Source organism: Syngnathus scovelli, chromosome 11, assembly GCF_024217435.2.
Source record: "Syngnathus scovelli strain Florida chromosome 11, RoL_Ssco_1.2, whole genome shotgun sequence".
Lineage (NCBI taxonomy): Eukaryota > Metazoa > Chordata > Actinopteri > Syngnathiformes > Syngnathidae > Syngnathus > Syngnathus scovelli.
Window position 1 is genome coordinate 9,447,055 of NC_090857.1, and position 13,204 is coordinate 9,460,258.

The window sequence follows — 13,204 nt, forward strand, 5'->3', positions numbered from 1 at the left end:
AAAAAAAAACAATTCTGCTGGCATGCTCCCTCAAAGCAAAGTGTGTCCCGTCTTTCTGCTCTCATGGGCTTTTCCCCTCTTTTTACGATCCCATTATGACACAATTGGATTTCTGCACAGCTTTTTAGAGCCGTCTGGCTGAGCTTCGAAAGCAGCTTTGGATTAAGAAGCTCTTCTAACAGAGCTACAATATGAGTTGATGTCCAAACATCAAGAGGTGAAATTACAGGTTAAAAACAAATTAACATGAAGCGCAGAGCGCGTTGGTCATCACATTTTAATGCTCGACGTGGAGGCTTGTTGGAGTTAACACTAACACATCTCTTTTGACCTCCTTAAATAAGATCTTGGACTTGTGTCAATCCCGTTTTCCCTTAAGAGGCTCTGTGTTGAATCGCGCAGCCATTCTGGTCTTTTCAACGAGATTCCTCTTTAGGGCCTGCTTGATCCTCCCAGTCCACCACTATCTGCCTTGGACCAGATGGCTTCAAATAAGAGTATTTTCAAAGGGTTAAGAAACTGCCTCGCTCTCACTGCTAAATTGTAAAAGCATGTTAGCTAGAGTATGCATGTCCTTTGGTTTTGTAGAGTATCATAAATGAAGGGGAAGTCAAAATGTTTTTTACATTATGTTCCATATGTGGCTTTACTACTCCAAACACAGTATTCTGACTGAAAAAAACAATCCAAAATAATTAGGAGCATTCATCCATGTGTTGCTTAAGTCGTGCTGGCAACTCATCAAGCGATGAGAGCCAATGCTCTTTAGGAACATCATGTCGCCCGGAGTTATTACTTCGGTCCAAAAGAATGCCGTGTATTCCGGCTGAACGAGACGCCAAATAATCGTTCATGTAATGGTCCCCGACGTGAGCTATGCTGGTGGGTGGTACGGCGCACTTGCGCACGGCCTGTTCAAAGATGGCCGCATGGGGCTTCTCAACACCTGCTGCCTCTGACGTCACCAGAAAGTTGAAGTGTGAAAGCAGCCCGCAAGCACCTAAGATGGCTTCAAGGCGGTTGTCAAAGTTGGAAACCACTCCTAGTTGCAGTCCTAGTGAGGAGCAGCTCTCCAGAGCAGACTTTGAATCTGGAAATACCTGAAATACAAAGATATTATTCAACTAACACCAATTATAACTGAAGAAGAAAATGTATTGGTCTATTTATGGATTTGGCCATTCAGCTGCCAAACCTTTTGTATCTTTTGGGCTCTGTGACCAAAAACCATATCATTTACCTCCCAGTTCTCTGCATTGCTGAAGTTCTGGTAGAGGTTCAGTGCCATTGTATTAAGCAAGGCCGGGTCCTGCACTCTGCACTGAGAGAAGGTGGCCTTCACCACCGCCATCCACCAAGACTTTCCATCCAGGCCCCGAGCGATGCCGTAGTTTGGGAACTGGCTGGAATAATGTCGATACGCCTGGCGGAAAGCAGACTCCACCTCGGTAGGCTTGAGGCTCAGACCCATTCTTTTGGCCTCGTCGCAGTACTGTTCACCCACAGAGGAACGCACCCTCAGCAGGGTGTCTTTCACATCCCACAGCACCCATCGTAGAGGAACACGCATCGCACCTGCCAGGATATAACACAAGGCTTTAAGTTCTAGAAACGGACACAGTTTGTCTTGACAGCCTCATCATGGGTGAAAGCTGCCATGACGTCTTAAAAAGTCAATATAAAAATGGAGGATGAGGGACTACATTGTTTCTTGGGGAATTCTTTAGTCTAGACAGTGACTAATGGGCAGAGAATGGTGGTATGAAGCCTGAATCATGGAACTGGCCAAAGTGGGCAACTAACCCAGTGCTCATAATGCTGAATGTGTCTGTTATCCCGCGGCAATTCAATTAAAGTCCAGCGTGGGAACACGCAGAGCCATTCTAAACTCACATCCTGAACTGACATATTAATTTTGAATATTTGAAGGCATTTTACAAATTTTATTTTAATCAAAATATATGAGAGTGACAGTATCAGGCCCTGAACTGACATAATTTTCAATGATTGAAGGTATTTTAAATGAATAATTTTCAATATTTTAAAGCATTTTTACTTAACTAAAAAAAAAAAATTAAGAAACAACTTATTCTTGTTCAGTCCACAATTCTTATATACTTTTTTGTTTTGTGGGTGTCGCTGAATGACGCTGCCCCCTGCTGGCTAAACTGCTTGGTCACAATTTACCCCCCCCCCCCCAAAAAAAAAAAAAATAATGAAGCCAAGCAGAGAATACGACACTTGACTCAGAAAAAAATGCACCAACATCACCAATTAGGAGATAGGTTATTGTTAAATTCTCGAACCCGGACGATGGCGCATACGTTGTTAGTGTTTCTGTCTAGAACACAATAAATAAAAACCTTATGACGACGGATTTACTTGTGCCCCAACGACCGTATGTATTCAAATCGTGGCAAGGTCACAAATGTCTCACCTCGCCCATGATCTTAAAAATGTTTATATAATATCTTACGTGGGTATCAGCTGTGAACCTTGTGCAAAAAAATTAGCTTACGTCCGTATACACAGACACTCCGCAAACATGTCACATTGACAATTTACGTTTATAAACCAGATATCGCGAGAACACATTCAGGAGTACCGCAAGGGGAGGAAAAAAATAAAACAACGCCAACATCCGGTACTGCAGAGGGCGCTGTGGCAAACAGCAGCGACTAGTGATGAGCATTCCAGTTCTTCTAAGTGAACTGAATCTTTAGAATGAGTTCACTCAAACGATTCGTTCAAACGAATCGTTCAACGAATCCTCCGGGGGAAAGAGAAGCCCGTTGTTGCATAGCGGCGCATCCTTTCATGCAATAAAGTTAGCCGTTAGCTTGGCGATAACGCGCATGAAAGAAGTGGTGTTTCAATGAGTGGTTCTTTCTTTCCTTGGCAAATCGTAAATCGACATTCTGGCTTACATAGTTCACGCCAAGAGGGAGACGCAACACGTTCAATGACTGATTCGTTGATGCACGGGAAGGAAGGAAGGAAGGAAGGAAGGAAGGAAGGAAGGAAGGAAGGAAGGAAGGAAGGAAGGAAGGAAGGAAGGAAGGAAGGAAGGAAGGAAGGAAGGAAGGAAGGAAGGAAGTTGACCCATTGACTCGTTCGCGAACGGGAAAGTCACGATTCGTTCCCTCACTGATCCGTTCTCGCGATGAACTGGAAATCCGAATCACTCACTCATTCGTTCACTCACAGATTCGTTCGGTGGTGAACAGGAAATGCAAATCACGACTCGTTCGTGAAGGGGAAGTGACGTTATTTTCTTCTTCGTTTTGTTTTACGGCCAGGTGGCACCAACTTCAATGGGCATTACTGACACTTACTGGTTGAAGTCATATGAACTGAAAAAAGAAGGAATCACTTCAGGACAGTGGTTCTTAACCTTGTTGGAGGTACCGAACCCCACCAGTTTCATAAGCGCATTCACCGAACCCCTCGTTAGTGATTTTTTTGTTTTTTTTGTTAAATTCTAGATATTTTTTTTACTGGTGCACAAAATGAGCCATGCATGAACATCACCTTGTTCAAAGAACAAAACCAACACAATGCATGAACTCACAACAAATTACATACGGGTAAATCAGAATTTACACAATAAATCAGGTTTGTTCGGACCTCCTCAGTGGAGGCGCTGTCGAACCCCTGAGACCGACTCACCGAACCCCTAGTGTTCGGTCGAACCCAGGTTAAGAACCACTGCTTTGGGAAGTGATTCGTTCACTCTCGTTCACTGAAAAGAGTCGTTCTTTTCAACCCATCGTTCACTCACGAGCCAACACTAGCAGCTACCACGCTCTCGCAATACTATCGTTCACTTACGTCCTGCTGTGCTCACAAGTTTTCGAGACATTTAGTCCTCTAAAATAAGACATGCTCGATTAATTTAAGTTAAACGATGGCAACTCCTGCTGCTCGAGCTTTCCGTAGGTTAGAGGGTTTGTTTTGCATCTACAAACCTGCTGGCGTCCCATGGAAACTCGTGAGGGACGGCATTGAGACCAAGCTCCTTAAAGGTCAGACTTCCTAATGTCTCACTTTTCTGAAGACGACACACAACAATGTGTATATTAAAAAACTATATGATTATAACTATGTATATTTATTGCAGGGTTAGATGCGTTGCCATCGCTGCCTATTCCTGAGCAGACCCGGTTTTTGCCACCACCAGGTGGTGACAACCTGACGCCCAAGGTGCTGTCAGCAGTTTGCGTCCCAGCCCTGTCCAAACATCGTTTGGGTATGTGGACATATTTAATTCAGTAATGTTATCATCTCAGTGTAGTGCATGCACGAGTTTGGTGGTCTAAGAAAAGCTAAATTAAATATATTGTTTCAGTCACTGGTCCTGAATTCCAGCATATTCGAGTTGGTGTTGGACATCGTTTGGATACATTTTCCTCTGGTGTATTGGGTATGTTATTAATTCTGTTAAAAAATGGAGTCCTTCAATTTGATTTTAACATCTGATTTCTGAAGTCCTTGGTATCGGGAATGGAAACAAGGCTTTGAATGACCTGTACCACACCAGAGTCACAAGGGTAATTTCATCTGTTTTGAACCTCCACAGCACTTTGGTCTTATTCGTGCACAATGCCCATAGAGTGAATGGTCCATGTTCTTTCAGGATTACACATTGGAGGGTGAGTTTGGGACAGCTACAGATGACTTCTCCCACATGGGACGGGTTGTGGAAAGATCCACTTATGGTATGGATTGCGTAATATTTGCTTCACAATATCCACTCAACAAGGCTTTTTTTTTTTTTTGGTCATATCTACTGTACGTTATTTACGCAAGATTAGTACAGTTAGATTTTTATATTTGGACTATCACATTAACCTAATTCACTCAGCACTTTTTTTTAATTTAATATTGTTAGTTGTTTCTTTTTGGGTCTTGAAAATTAAGCAACAAATTGCTCATGAATGAGTCTGGAAATTAAATGCAACAAAGTGCTTGAACCTTAATATAAAAATGTGCTTGCTGTGAATTCATTTGATGATGTGTGATTGGTGTCTTTATAGATCATGTAAGGTGGTTGAAATGGATTTGTAAAGACTTAAGAAAATGTTTGAATGTGACCTTTGAAAACGATATTGAACACCGACAGCCTTGCTTTGACCAGTCAGAATCAAACATCACTTGTTTGCTCAACAGATCACATCACGCAAGATAAGCTGGAAAGAGTTTTGGCAATGCTGCAGGGAGCGAATCAAAAGGCTTTGTTAATGTATGTCAATTTTGGCTCTTTCCACACTTCAAAACTCAAGAATGCATGTGGATGTGATTCTGTTTAACCTTCACAGGTATGCTAACGTAGACATGCAGTCACAGGAAGCCTACGAGATGGCCGTGCAAGGTTCATTAGGTCCAGATGGGAAGTCGCCGCCTATTTTGATGAGTTTACGGTGCATTCGCTTCCAGCCTCCCAACTTCACTTTGGGTAAACTCACTAAAACACCCCCCCAGACACTTTTCATGTTATTACTCACCAGTGTTCTCCTTTGTTATGTTCTCAGAGGTGCAGTGCCTGAACGAAACACAGAAATACCTGCGCAAAGTAGTGCACGAAATAGGACTGGAGCTACGCAGCACGGCCATCTGCAAGGGAGTTCGGCGCACAAGAGACGGCACCTTCACGCTGCAGGATGCACTCATCCGCCACCAATGGACAACCGCTGAGATCATGCGCGCTGTTAAGAAAAACAGACCGTCGACTCGATCGGGGACTGTGATTTCAAGCAACAGAAGCAAACCAGTACCCGCCGACAAGACGTCCGTTCAAGTTAAGAGACACAAAGCTGTGACCGCCTCACTCCACCAAGATCCCACAAACAAGCTCTGCTGAGTTACGCTCAGCTTGGAAAGGAATCAGGATGATGTCCCCTGTTCTATGTTATCCTTGTGATGAGGCAATCACAAACACATTGTTGACCTATCAGTCCAAAAGAATGCTCGCAAAAGACTGAAATGAACTACAAGAAGAAGAACATTTGTTGTCAGGAGCTGTATCAGCCACAAGTTAATTTCGAAGGAGAAATGCAATTTTCGTTGAATTAACTTTATTAAGCATTTTAATACATTCCCAACCTAATAAACTTGTTGAGCCATTATTGCACTCGTCAATCAAAGCAGTACGGCGTGGCAAGGCAGCATTCCATAAACGCACAATATCATAATACAAGGTAGAACTCAATGTAATATAACTAATTTTGCGAGCAGAAAAGTTTTTTTTAATTTATTTTTTGAAATCTAGTAATTTCTCAGATGCACAATGATACACCGCCGTAATGCACCACTTGTCTGTTCAGCAACATCCTGCTTTCTTCTTTGGAGGTTCTTTATGTAACTCTAGGGTTTCATCTCTTACGTCATCTTTATGGCTCAACAATCTGGCAACAACAACAGGCAGAGTGACGCACTTTCTTCATATTAAGACGTACTTAAGATAATTTACCTGGCAACTGCCTCCAAAGACTGAATCACATTGTCACCAGAGACAGCGCTGCACTCCATGAAGTCTGCGTTTAACGTCTACTCATAGATATGTCAGCATTGGAGAAAACTTTGTTTCTTTCGCGAAAGCAGAAGTAGTGATAATCTTGATACATACCTTTGCAACCTTCTGAGCCTCTTCGGTTGAAACATGACGCTCGACGTGATCGCTTTTATTCCCAAGAAGTAAAACAGGAACGTTTTTCGTGGCGCTTTCCTGAAAGCAATGAGGTGAAATAAGAGTTCTGATTGTCAGGGTCCATTTCAGTCTTTATGAAGTCTTCTAGATGATGAAGAAACCAAGTTTTTTTTTGTTAATTATTATTATATTTTCATAAACAGTGAAGAAGACACAGGGCCACATTAAAATCCCCAAAATGTTTATTTTTTTCATATTCCCAGAACTCACGTGAATGCATGTCGCCCAGTAGTGGACTGCGGTGAAGCTTTGAGAAGATGTGATGTCATACATCAGGAGAAATGCATGTGCTCTGTGGAATACCTGATGGGTGATACTGCGAAACCTTTGAAGGCCGCAAGCACGGAGAAATGATTAGTTGCAATTTACACACTAAAAATTTGCATTTGATTGCACAAAAACTTTTCCAGAAAATCACGTGGTCATCAAACCGACAAAGCGAACTAGTCACACTGGTTTATGACGACAGTGAAGGCTCAGAGGACGACTCTGAAGTCAGATGATTGCGGCTTTACAAATTCCCCGAAAAATCACGGTACATTCCTCTCTGGATAATCTAATCATGCAATCTATGATGACACAAATAAACCGACCTTGTTCAGAAAGTTACAAAACTAGAAATTGGTGTTGAGCAAATAGTTGACCTGGCTGCCTTGTTGATACATTATAAAATGCTTAACCCTTCGTGCTGGAAGGAATAAAAAAATGCTAATAAAATAAACAAAATTAAACAAATCTTACCTTTCTTGACCCGCCGTATCCCACAGTTGGAGCACCACAGGTTTGCCATCCACGACCACCGTCCACAAGCATGTGTCAAGGCCTTCAAAACACAACATTCTAGTTTTTTTTTTTTTTTTTAATATGTGTAAGAGTGTAATAATAAAACTCACCAGCAGAGGCAGGCAAATCCGGAAAAAATTTCCCATTTTCCGCTCGTTTCATGAACGACGTCTTGCCCACGTTGCTGTCACCGACCATGACCACATGAAAGGGCTTCGCTTTCGAGTTGCCTGCTTCACCTGCCGACACATTGAGGGTTACCTGATGATGGACTCGGGGTGGCAGTGCTTCCTCTGATGTGTTGTTTCTGCAACAAAAATAGCAGGCTCACATTTTCTCAACATCAAAAATGCAATTTATATCAACTATAGGATTCTTACCTCATAGACTTTGATGGGTCACTTAGATCACTCTGAAAGTATATTGTGAGATTTTCAGTCATGAGAAGTTTTTGACAAATACAGAAATGAAAAAAAAAATAAACAAGATACAGTAAAATGCAGACATTTACCCTAATAAAATCTTGAAAAACTATTTCAATCATTTTTTAAAAATATGTCAAAGGTTTTGGTCTCTCACCTGTGGTTCTTCAGACCCGTGGATGGCGTCATCCACTTGTTCGTGTGTGATTATTTTTTCGGCTCTCTCGGCTTGTTTTTGCATCATGTTGTCTTTTTCACTTTGATCGCCGTGGGTTTGTTGTACTTTGGACTTCCGGTGAGATCCCATTTTCCGCTTTCTCACTTTTAGCTCTGATTCCGAGAGCATGTCAAGTTTGGTTGAGGTAGACTGTTTCTGTACGTCATCTTCAACTGGATGATGCTCCAAAGTGAGATTTTCTTCGCCTGACTGAAGAGTCTCAGCTGAGCTTGGAGGGTCACAGACGTTTTCTTGGTTGGTTGGTCCAAGACCTGAGCCCTCAGACATTAATTTTTGATTTTCGCTTTGACAGAAGAGATCCTGCACAGGAGCTGCGACCCCTACCTCATTACTCAAATCCAACTTCAGCTCCAAGTCTCTCTTTGACTTGGTTCCTAAACTTCTGCGCGTGGAGCCCATCCTTCTTTTTTGATGAGCCAAGTTCAAACGAGGACTTTTCAAGTTTTGATCAGGAGCTCCTTCACTCTCAGTGTTTATCGCTTGTATGTTTGATGGTTGGCCCATGAGCTCGTCTTGATCTTGCATTAAATTTCCATCATGTTGTGTGGCCTCGTGGGAGGACACCTGTTCTGAAAGGAGAGTCGTGACTTCATCGGTGGTTGGTATCACCTTGCTTTCGCTGGTACTCTTGTGAATATTCTGGTCATTCTCAGCCTTGTCGTATTCTTGCTCTTCTTTACCTGATGATTTGGCTCTTTGACTTGGTAATACTTCTGTCTGCGGTAGCTCCTCCAGGACGCCTACATTTTCCAGGGATCTTGTATCATCTTCTTTGTCCATTTCTGCTTCTGGTTTTCTGCTCATACGAGACCGGCGTGTAGATCCCATCCTCCTCTTCTTAGTAGAAGACACATTTAAAAGTCCTGTTACTTCTAAATTATCCCTTATTTCTTTCAAGGCACTGTTCTCGGCTTCTAGGACATTTTCCAGTGATTCTTCCTTTGAGGACACCTGGAAGGTTTCTTCTGATTGTTGCACACTCAAGTTTGATGTAGAGTTAATATTTGTGTCTTGAGTAGGAATACAAAATGTGTTTGGGACTTCCCCTTGAGAACTGGCAATGGCATCTTTGTCTGGGTTTAGAGAAATTGAGTCATCCTCTTGAATTATTTGGCTTTTTACAGCTTCTATAGTCTCTGTGGCTTTGAATATTGGTTTTGTGTGATCTTGTGATGCTTGTTCTTTGTAGGATTCGCGTTCCACAGAAGCTTCCATTTGCATGATTCCAGCAGGAGAGCAGATCTCTGTAACTGCAGAGTCATCAATAGAATTTAGTTGATCAACTTCTACAAGATTCACCATTTGGTTGGGCATGTTACTAATATTGTTGTCTAAATGTTGAGTACTATCATCTCCAGACATGCTGAGAAGCTCATGTTGTTCCTCAGTTTTTTCTTTTGGTAGGAAAATTGTGGCTTTAGTTGGCCCGCACTCTTCTTCACTAGGGCCTTTTTTTTCAGTGTTTTCCATCTCAGTGGTTTCTATCGCAAACACTGTGTCTTTGGTTTCTGGGGGATCCTTTTCATCTCTGCCGTTTCCGGCAGCACTGTCTGTAACTTCTTTGTATGACTCAGCAGCAAAGTTCTTTACAAAAGCTCCTTTGTTCCGTCGATGAGACCCAAGTTTTCTCCTGTTTCTATTTTGGCTGAAGGAGCCTTTTTGTTGCCCTGTGCTGGTAGTGGTGTCCTCACTTTGTGAACTATCCTCTGATTGCACACTTTGTGAATACAATCTGCTCTCAGGCATTCCACTTAAGATTCCATTAGCACTCTGCTTGTCATCAGATGTCCTTTGGGCTTCCTCGTCATGGTCCTGACTTTTTGTGGGGTTTGATTTTTCTGTGTTGACCGTTTCCTTGGTGTCATGGGCATGATTATTTTCTTTTGTCTGTTCCAAAATCTCTGTGTTTTCCTCTAACATATATTGTTCTTCTGGGTTGTCCTGTGGATTTAAAATTGAATCAAGAGCGCTTAGGTCAGACATATGCGTTTCAAAAAATTCATTGACAAGGGCTTTCAATGTTTTGTCAACATCGCCTCTTGGTCCATCGGTCAAGATTTCTGAGTCTTTTGTTTGTTCTGTTTCTGATGAATTAACCTCTTCAGTTAAATTTTCACCTGGATCTTGGGCTTTACTGACTTGAGAAAAGCCAAAGTGCTCATGTTCATCTACGGTCGTTTCTGCTTTTGGTGAAGAAATAGTGGCTATTGCCGGACTGTCCTCGATTTCTGTGTCTTCATTAAATCTGCTTTCGGGTATGCTTATCTCCAGGGTATCTCCAAGATTTCCATTCTGTGACAATGTTTCATTTTCCTCCCTGTTTGGATGTTGAGCTTCACAGACTTGAGAAAAGCCAAAGTGCTCATGTTCATCTGTGGTCGTTTCCGCTTTCGGTGAAGAAATAGTGGCTATTGCCGGACTGTCCTCGATTTCTGTGTCTTCATTAAATCTGCTTTCGGGCATGCTTATCTCCAGGGTATCTCCAAGATTTCCATTCTGTGACAATGTTTCATTTTCCTCCCTGTTTGGATGTTGAGCTTCACAGACTTGAGAAAAGCCAAAGTGCTCATGTTCATCTGTGGTCGTTTCCGCTTTCGGTGAAGAAATAGTGGCTATTGCCGGACTGTACTCGATTTCTGTGTCTTCATTAAATCTGCTTTCGGGCATGCTTATCTCCAGGGTATCTCCAAGATTTCCATTCTGTGATGATGTTTCATTTTCCTCACTGTCTGGATGTTGAGCTTCACAGACTTGAGAAAAGCCCAACAGCTCATGTTCATCTGAGGATGTTTCCGCTTTTGGTGAAGAAATAGTCGCTATTGCTGGACTGTCCTCGATTTCTGTGTCTTCATTAAATCTGCTTTCGGGCATGCTTATCTCCAGGGTATCTCCAAGATTTCCATTCTGTGATGAGGTTTCATTTTCCTCCCTGTCTGGATGTTGAGCTTCACAGACTTGAGAAAAGCCCAACAGCTCATGTTCATCTGAGGATGTTTCCGCTTTTGGTGAAGAAATAGTCGCTATTGCTGGACTGTCCTCGATTTCTGTGTCTTCATTAAATCTGCTTTCGGGCATGCTTATCTCCAGGGTATCGCCAAGATTTCCATTCTGTGATGATGTTTCATTTTCCTCCTCTGTTTTTGTTTTGACTTCATCAACTGGAAGTACCTCCTCAGGCATCTCCTCACAATTTGATAGCTGAATTAGCAGTTGGGGTTTAGTTGAGTCTGAATGTGTATTCCCTCTGTCGAGACCATGCATTTTCTCATCTGGAAAGGTGTCTGAGCTGTCTTTCAGCTCTATCTTTGTCTTCTCCGCTGCTTCTATTTCAAAGGTCACATTGTTTATTTTTGGTAGCTCAGCATCATCTTTAACGTTACTGTATGTTTCAGCAGCATAGACCATTTCATAGCTTCCTTTACTCCAGCGATTCGACCCAAGTTTTTTCCTGTTCCTGGCTGAGCTGAAGGATTCTCTGTGTTTGTCTGTGCTTGCAGTGTTGTCCTGACTGTGGGTGTCGAAGACAAAACTTGTCTCTGGTTGTGAGAAGACACTGTCCATCATTGGGCTCAAGAGTCCATCCGTACACTGTTCCTGTTTAGACTTCACTTGGTCGTTGATGACTTCTTCCCGACAAGGTGCGGGTTCCATTTGTTCTATGTTGATCAATGCCTCGTTGGTATTAGGTGCCTGAAAATTATCTTTCTGAGACAAAACCTTTGTGTTTTCTTCCAAAAGCTTCTGTTCCTCTTTGTTTTGTGGATATGAACATGAATCAGGGCTTTTTACACTCCGATCAACTTTATGTATTTCCAATACTTCATCTGTTAGATTTTCAGGACATGTCTCAATTTCATGCGTCACGATTTCAGGGTGGTCCATTTGGTCGGATTCGGGTGATTTGATCTCTTCAATTTCACTTTGATCTGAACGCTGAGCATCTTTGGCTTGTGAAAAGTCAAAAGGCTCATGTTCCTCTTTTGAAAGCAGTTCCCCCACCGGGGGTGAATCGTTGACTTCCTCAACATTGTTTTTACTTTCCACATTTTTTACACAGTGGCTACTTTTTTCAGTGGGGCTGTCTGCATTGCCTGGAAAATCTGTTTCCTTCAATTTGACGATTCCATGGTCTCCCTGAAAAGCTTCAGCCGGCTGTGGCAGCTCTTCATTTATATCTTCCTTTTCTGCATCAATATGTTGTATTGACACTGAGAAATCTGACTGGTTTTCCTGTTTACAGACACTCTCTTGGGAATCTTGCTCCAAATGCAATTTTTCACCGATGGGTTGATGTCTCTCCACATCAGAATCATGATAGCTCGGGTCAGAAGCATCACCAGGTGTGTAGGCTGAATACAAATGTGTCCCATACATTGAATCATAGGCTTCTACTTCACTGAACTCTCTTTGTCTAACTTCCTGTCCAGTAGTTATCGTTTCTGCTTGAAGATTTTCTGTCTGCACATTTTGCTCAACTTCCTTTGTAAGTTGGTGGTGTGGTTTAATTGCTGACTGCTCAGAATTATCTTTTTTACGTTGTCTATTTGAGCCTAGCTTTCTCCTGCTTGACTTGTGATAAGTTTCCAAAGGGGTATGTTCTTCATTTGACAATCCACTGAAAGATTCACCAATCTCTTCTGGTTGTGATGGTTGATCTCCTTCACTCAATTCCTCTGGCATTTCAACATGTGGTACCACCCTCCGACGAGAGCCAATTCTCTTTTTTCCAGTAGGACCAGGCATTATGTGCCTCCCTACGTACAAATACAGCACAAACATGTAAATAAATGTAGGATGCATACAAAGTCATTTTAAACATGATCCTAAATGTCCAAAATATTTCATGCCTTGTACAAATTCACAGTAAATATACTTACCCGCGTGTGTGCCTGTGTCAAGTAGTCAGCTTTTGAGCTATGAAAGCAGTCCAGACCAGAGGGGAAGTTAAGTCATACACGGGGAGGTGTATCCTTTACAGCAAGCTTCCTGTGTGGCTTATACTTGAAGCATGATTAATCTAGATTTTGTGTTGTACTTTAATACAAACATGATAAA

The 13,204-nt window shown here is 42.2% G+C and overlaps 3 protein-coding genes across 4 annotated transcripts; 1 reads left to right on the forward strand and 2 right to left on the reverse strand.

The window, feature by feature from the left end:
• Window positions 1–258: 258 nt before the first annotated feature.
• On the reverse strand, window positions 259–2,619 carry hdhd3 (haloacid dehalogenase-like hydrolase domain containing 3). Of its 2 annotated transcripts, none has more exons than XM_049733377.1 (3): window positions 2,477–2,619; window positions 1,241–1,575; window positions 259–1,100 (listed from the first exon to the last, which is right to left on the reverse strand). In XM_049733377.1, exons 2-3 carry the CDS (start codon window positions 1,568–1,570, stop codon window positions 696–698), a joined length of 735 nt encoding a protein of 244 aa, XP_049589334.1. In that variant the 5' UTR covers window positions 1,571–1,575; window positions 2,477–2,619; the 3' UTR covers window positions 259–695. The 2 variants fall into 2 exon arrangements, with proteins under 2 accessions (XP_049589334.1, XP_049589335.1); XM_049733378.2 differs by having other exon boundaries at window positions 2,438–2,609.
• Window positions 2,620–3,761: 1,142 nt separating this feature from the next.
• trub2 (TruB pseudouridine (psi) synthase family member 2) lies at window positions 3,762–6,125 on the forward strand. Its single transcript, XM_049733367.1, has 8 exons — window positions 3,762–4,025; window positions 4,121–4,249; window positions 4,349–4,423; window positions 4,489–4,550; window positions 4,637–4,718; window positions 5,170–5,242; window positions 5,319–5,455; window positions 5,532–6,125. Exons 1-8 carry the CDS (start codon window positions 3,908–3,910, stop codon window positions 5,858–5,860), a joined length of 1,005 nt encoding a protein of 334 aa, XP_049589324.1. The 5' UTR covers window positions 3,762–3,907; the 3' UTR covers window positions 5,861–6,125.
• Window positions 6,058–13,117, reverse strand: rab44 (RAB44, member RAS oncogene family). The gene is made up of 9 exons (XM_068652321.1): window positions 13,027–13,117; window positions 8,069–12,903; window positions 7,870–7,901; window positions 7,600–7,796; window positions 7,448–7,529; window positions 6,917–7,031; window positions 6,626–6,724; window positions 6,470–6,546; window positions 6,058–6,404 (listed from the first exon to the last, which is right to left on the reverse strand). The coding sequence occupies exons 2-9, from the start codon at window positions 12,890–12,892 to the stop codon at window positions 6,320–6,322; spliced, it is 5,511 nt and encodes a 1,836-aa protein (XP_068508422.1). The 5' UTR covers window positions 12,893–12,903; window positions 13,027–13,117; the 3' UTR covers window positions 6,058–6,319.
• Window positions 13,118–13,204: the final 87 nt, after the last annotated feature.

Coding starts and splice junctions, on each gene's coding strand:
- hdhd3 (XM_049733377.1), bottom strand. CDS start 1,570: ATGCGTGTTCCTCTACGATGGGTGCTGTGGGATGTGAAAGACACCCTG. Junction 1,101..1,240: donor GCAATGCAGAGAACTGGGAG/GTAAATGATATG, acceptor TTTGTATTTCAG/GTATTTCCAGATTCAAAGTC.
- trub2 (XM_049733367.1), top strand. CDS start 3,908: ATGGCAACTCCTGCTGCTCGAGCTTTCCGTAGGTTAGAGGGTTTGTTT. Junction 4,551..4,636: donor ACCACACCAGAGTCACAAGG/GTAATTTCATCT, acceptor ATGTTCTTTCAG/GATTACACATTGGAGGGTGA. Junction 5,243..5,318: donor AATCAAAAGGCTTTGTTAAT/GTATGTCAATTT, acceptor TAACCTTCACAG/GTATGCTAACGTAGACATGC.
- rab44 (XM_068652321.1), bottom strand. CDS start 12,892: ATGCCTGGTCCTACTGGAAAAAAGAGAATTGGCTCTCGTCGGAGGGTG. Junction 7,902..8,068: donor ACGGGTCTGAAGAACCACAG/GTGAGAGACCAA, acceptor ATATACTTTCAG/AGTGATCTAAGTGACCCATC. Junction 6,547..6,625: donor AGGCTCAGAAGGTTGCAAAG/GTATGTATCAAG, acceptor ATCTATGAGTAG/ACGTTAAACGCAGACTTCAT.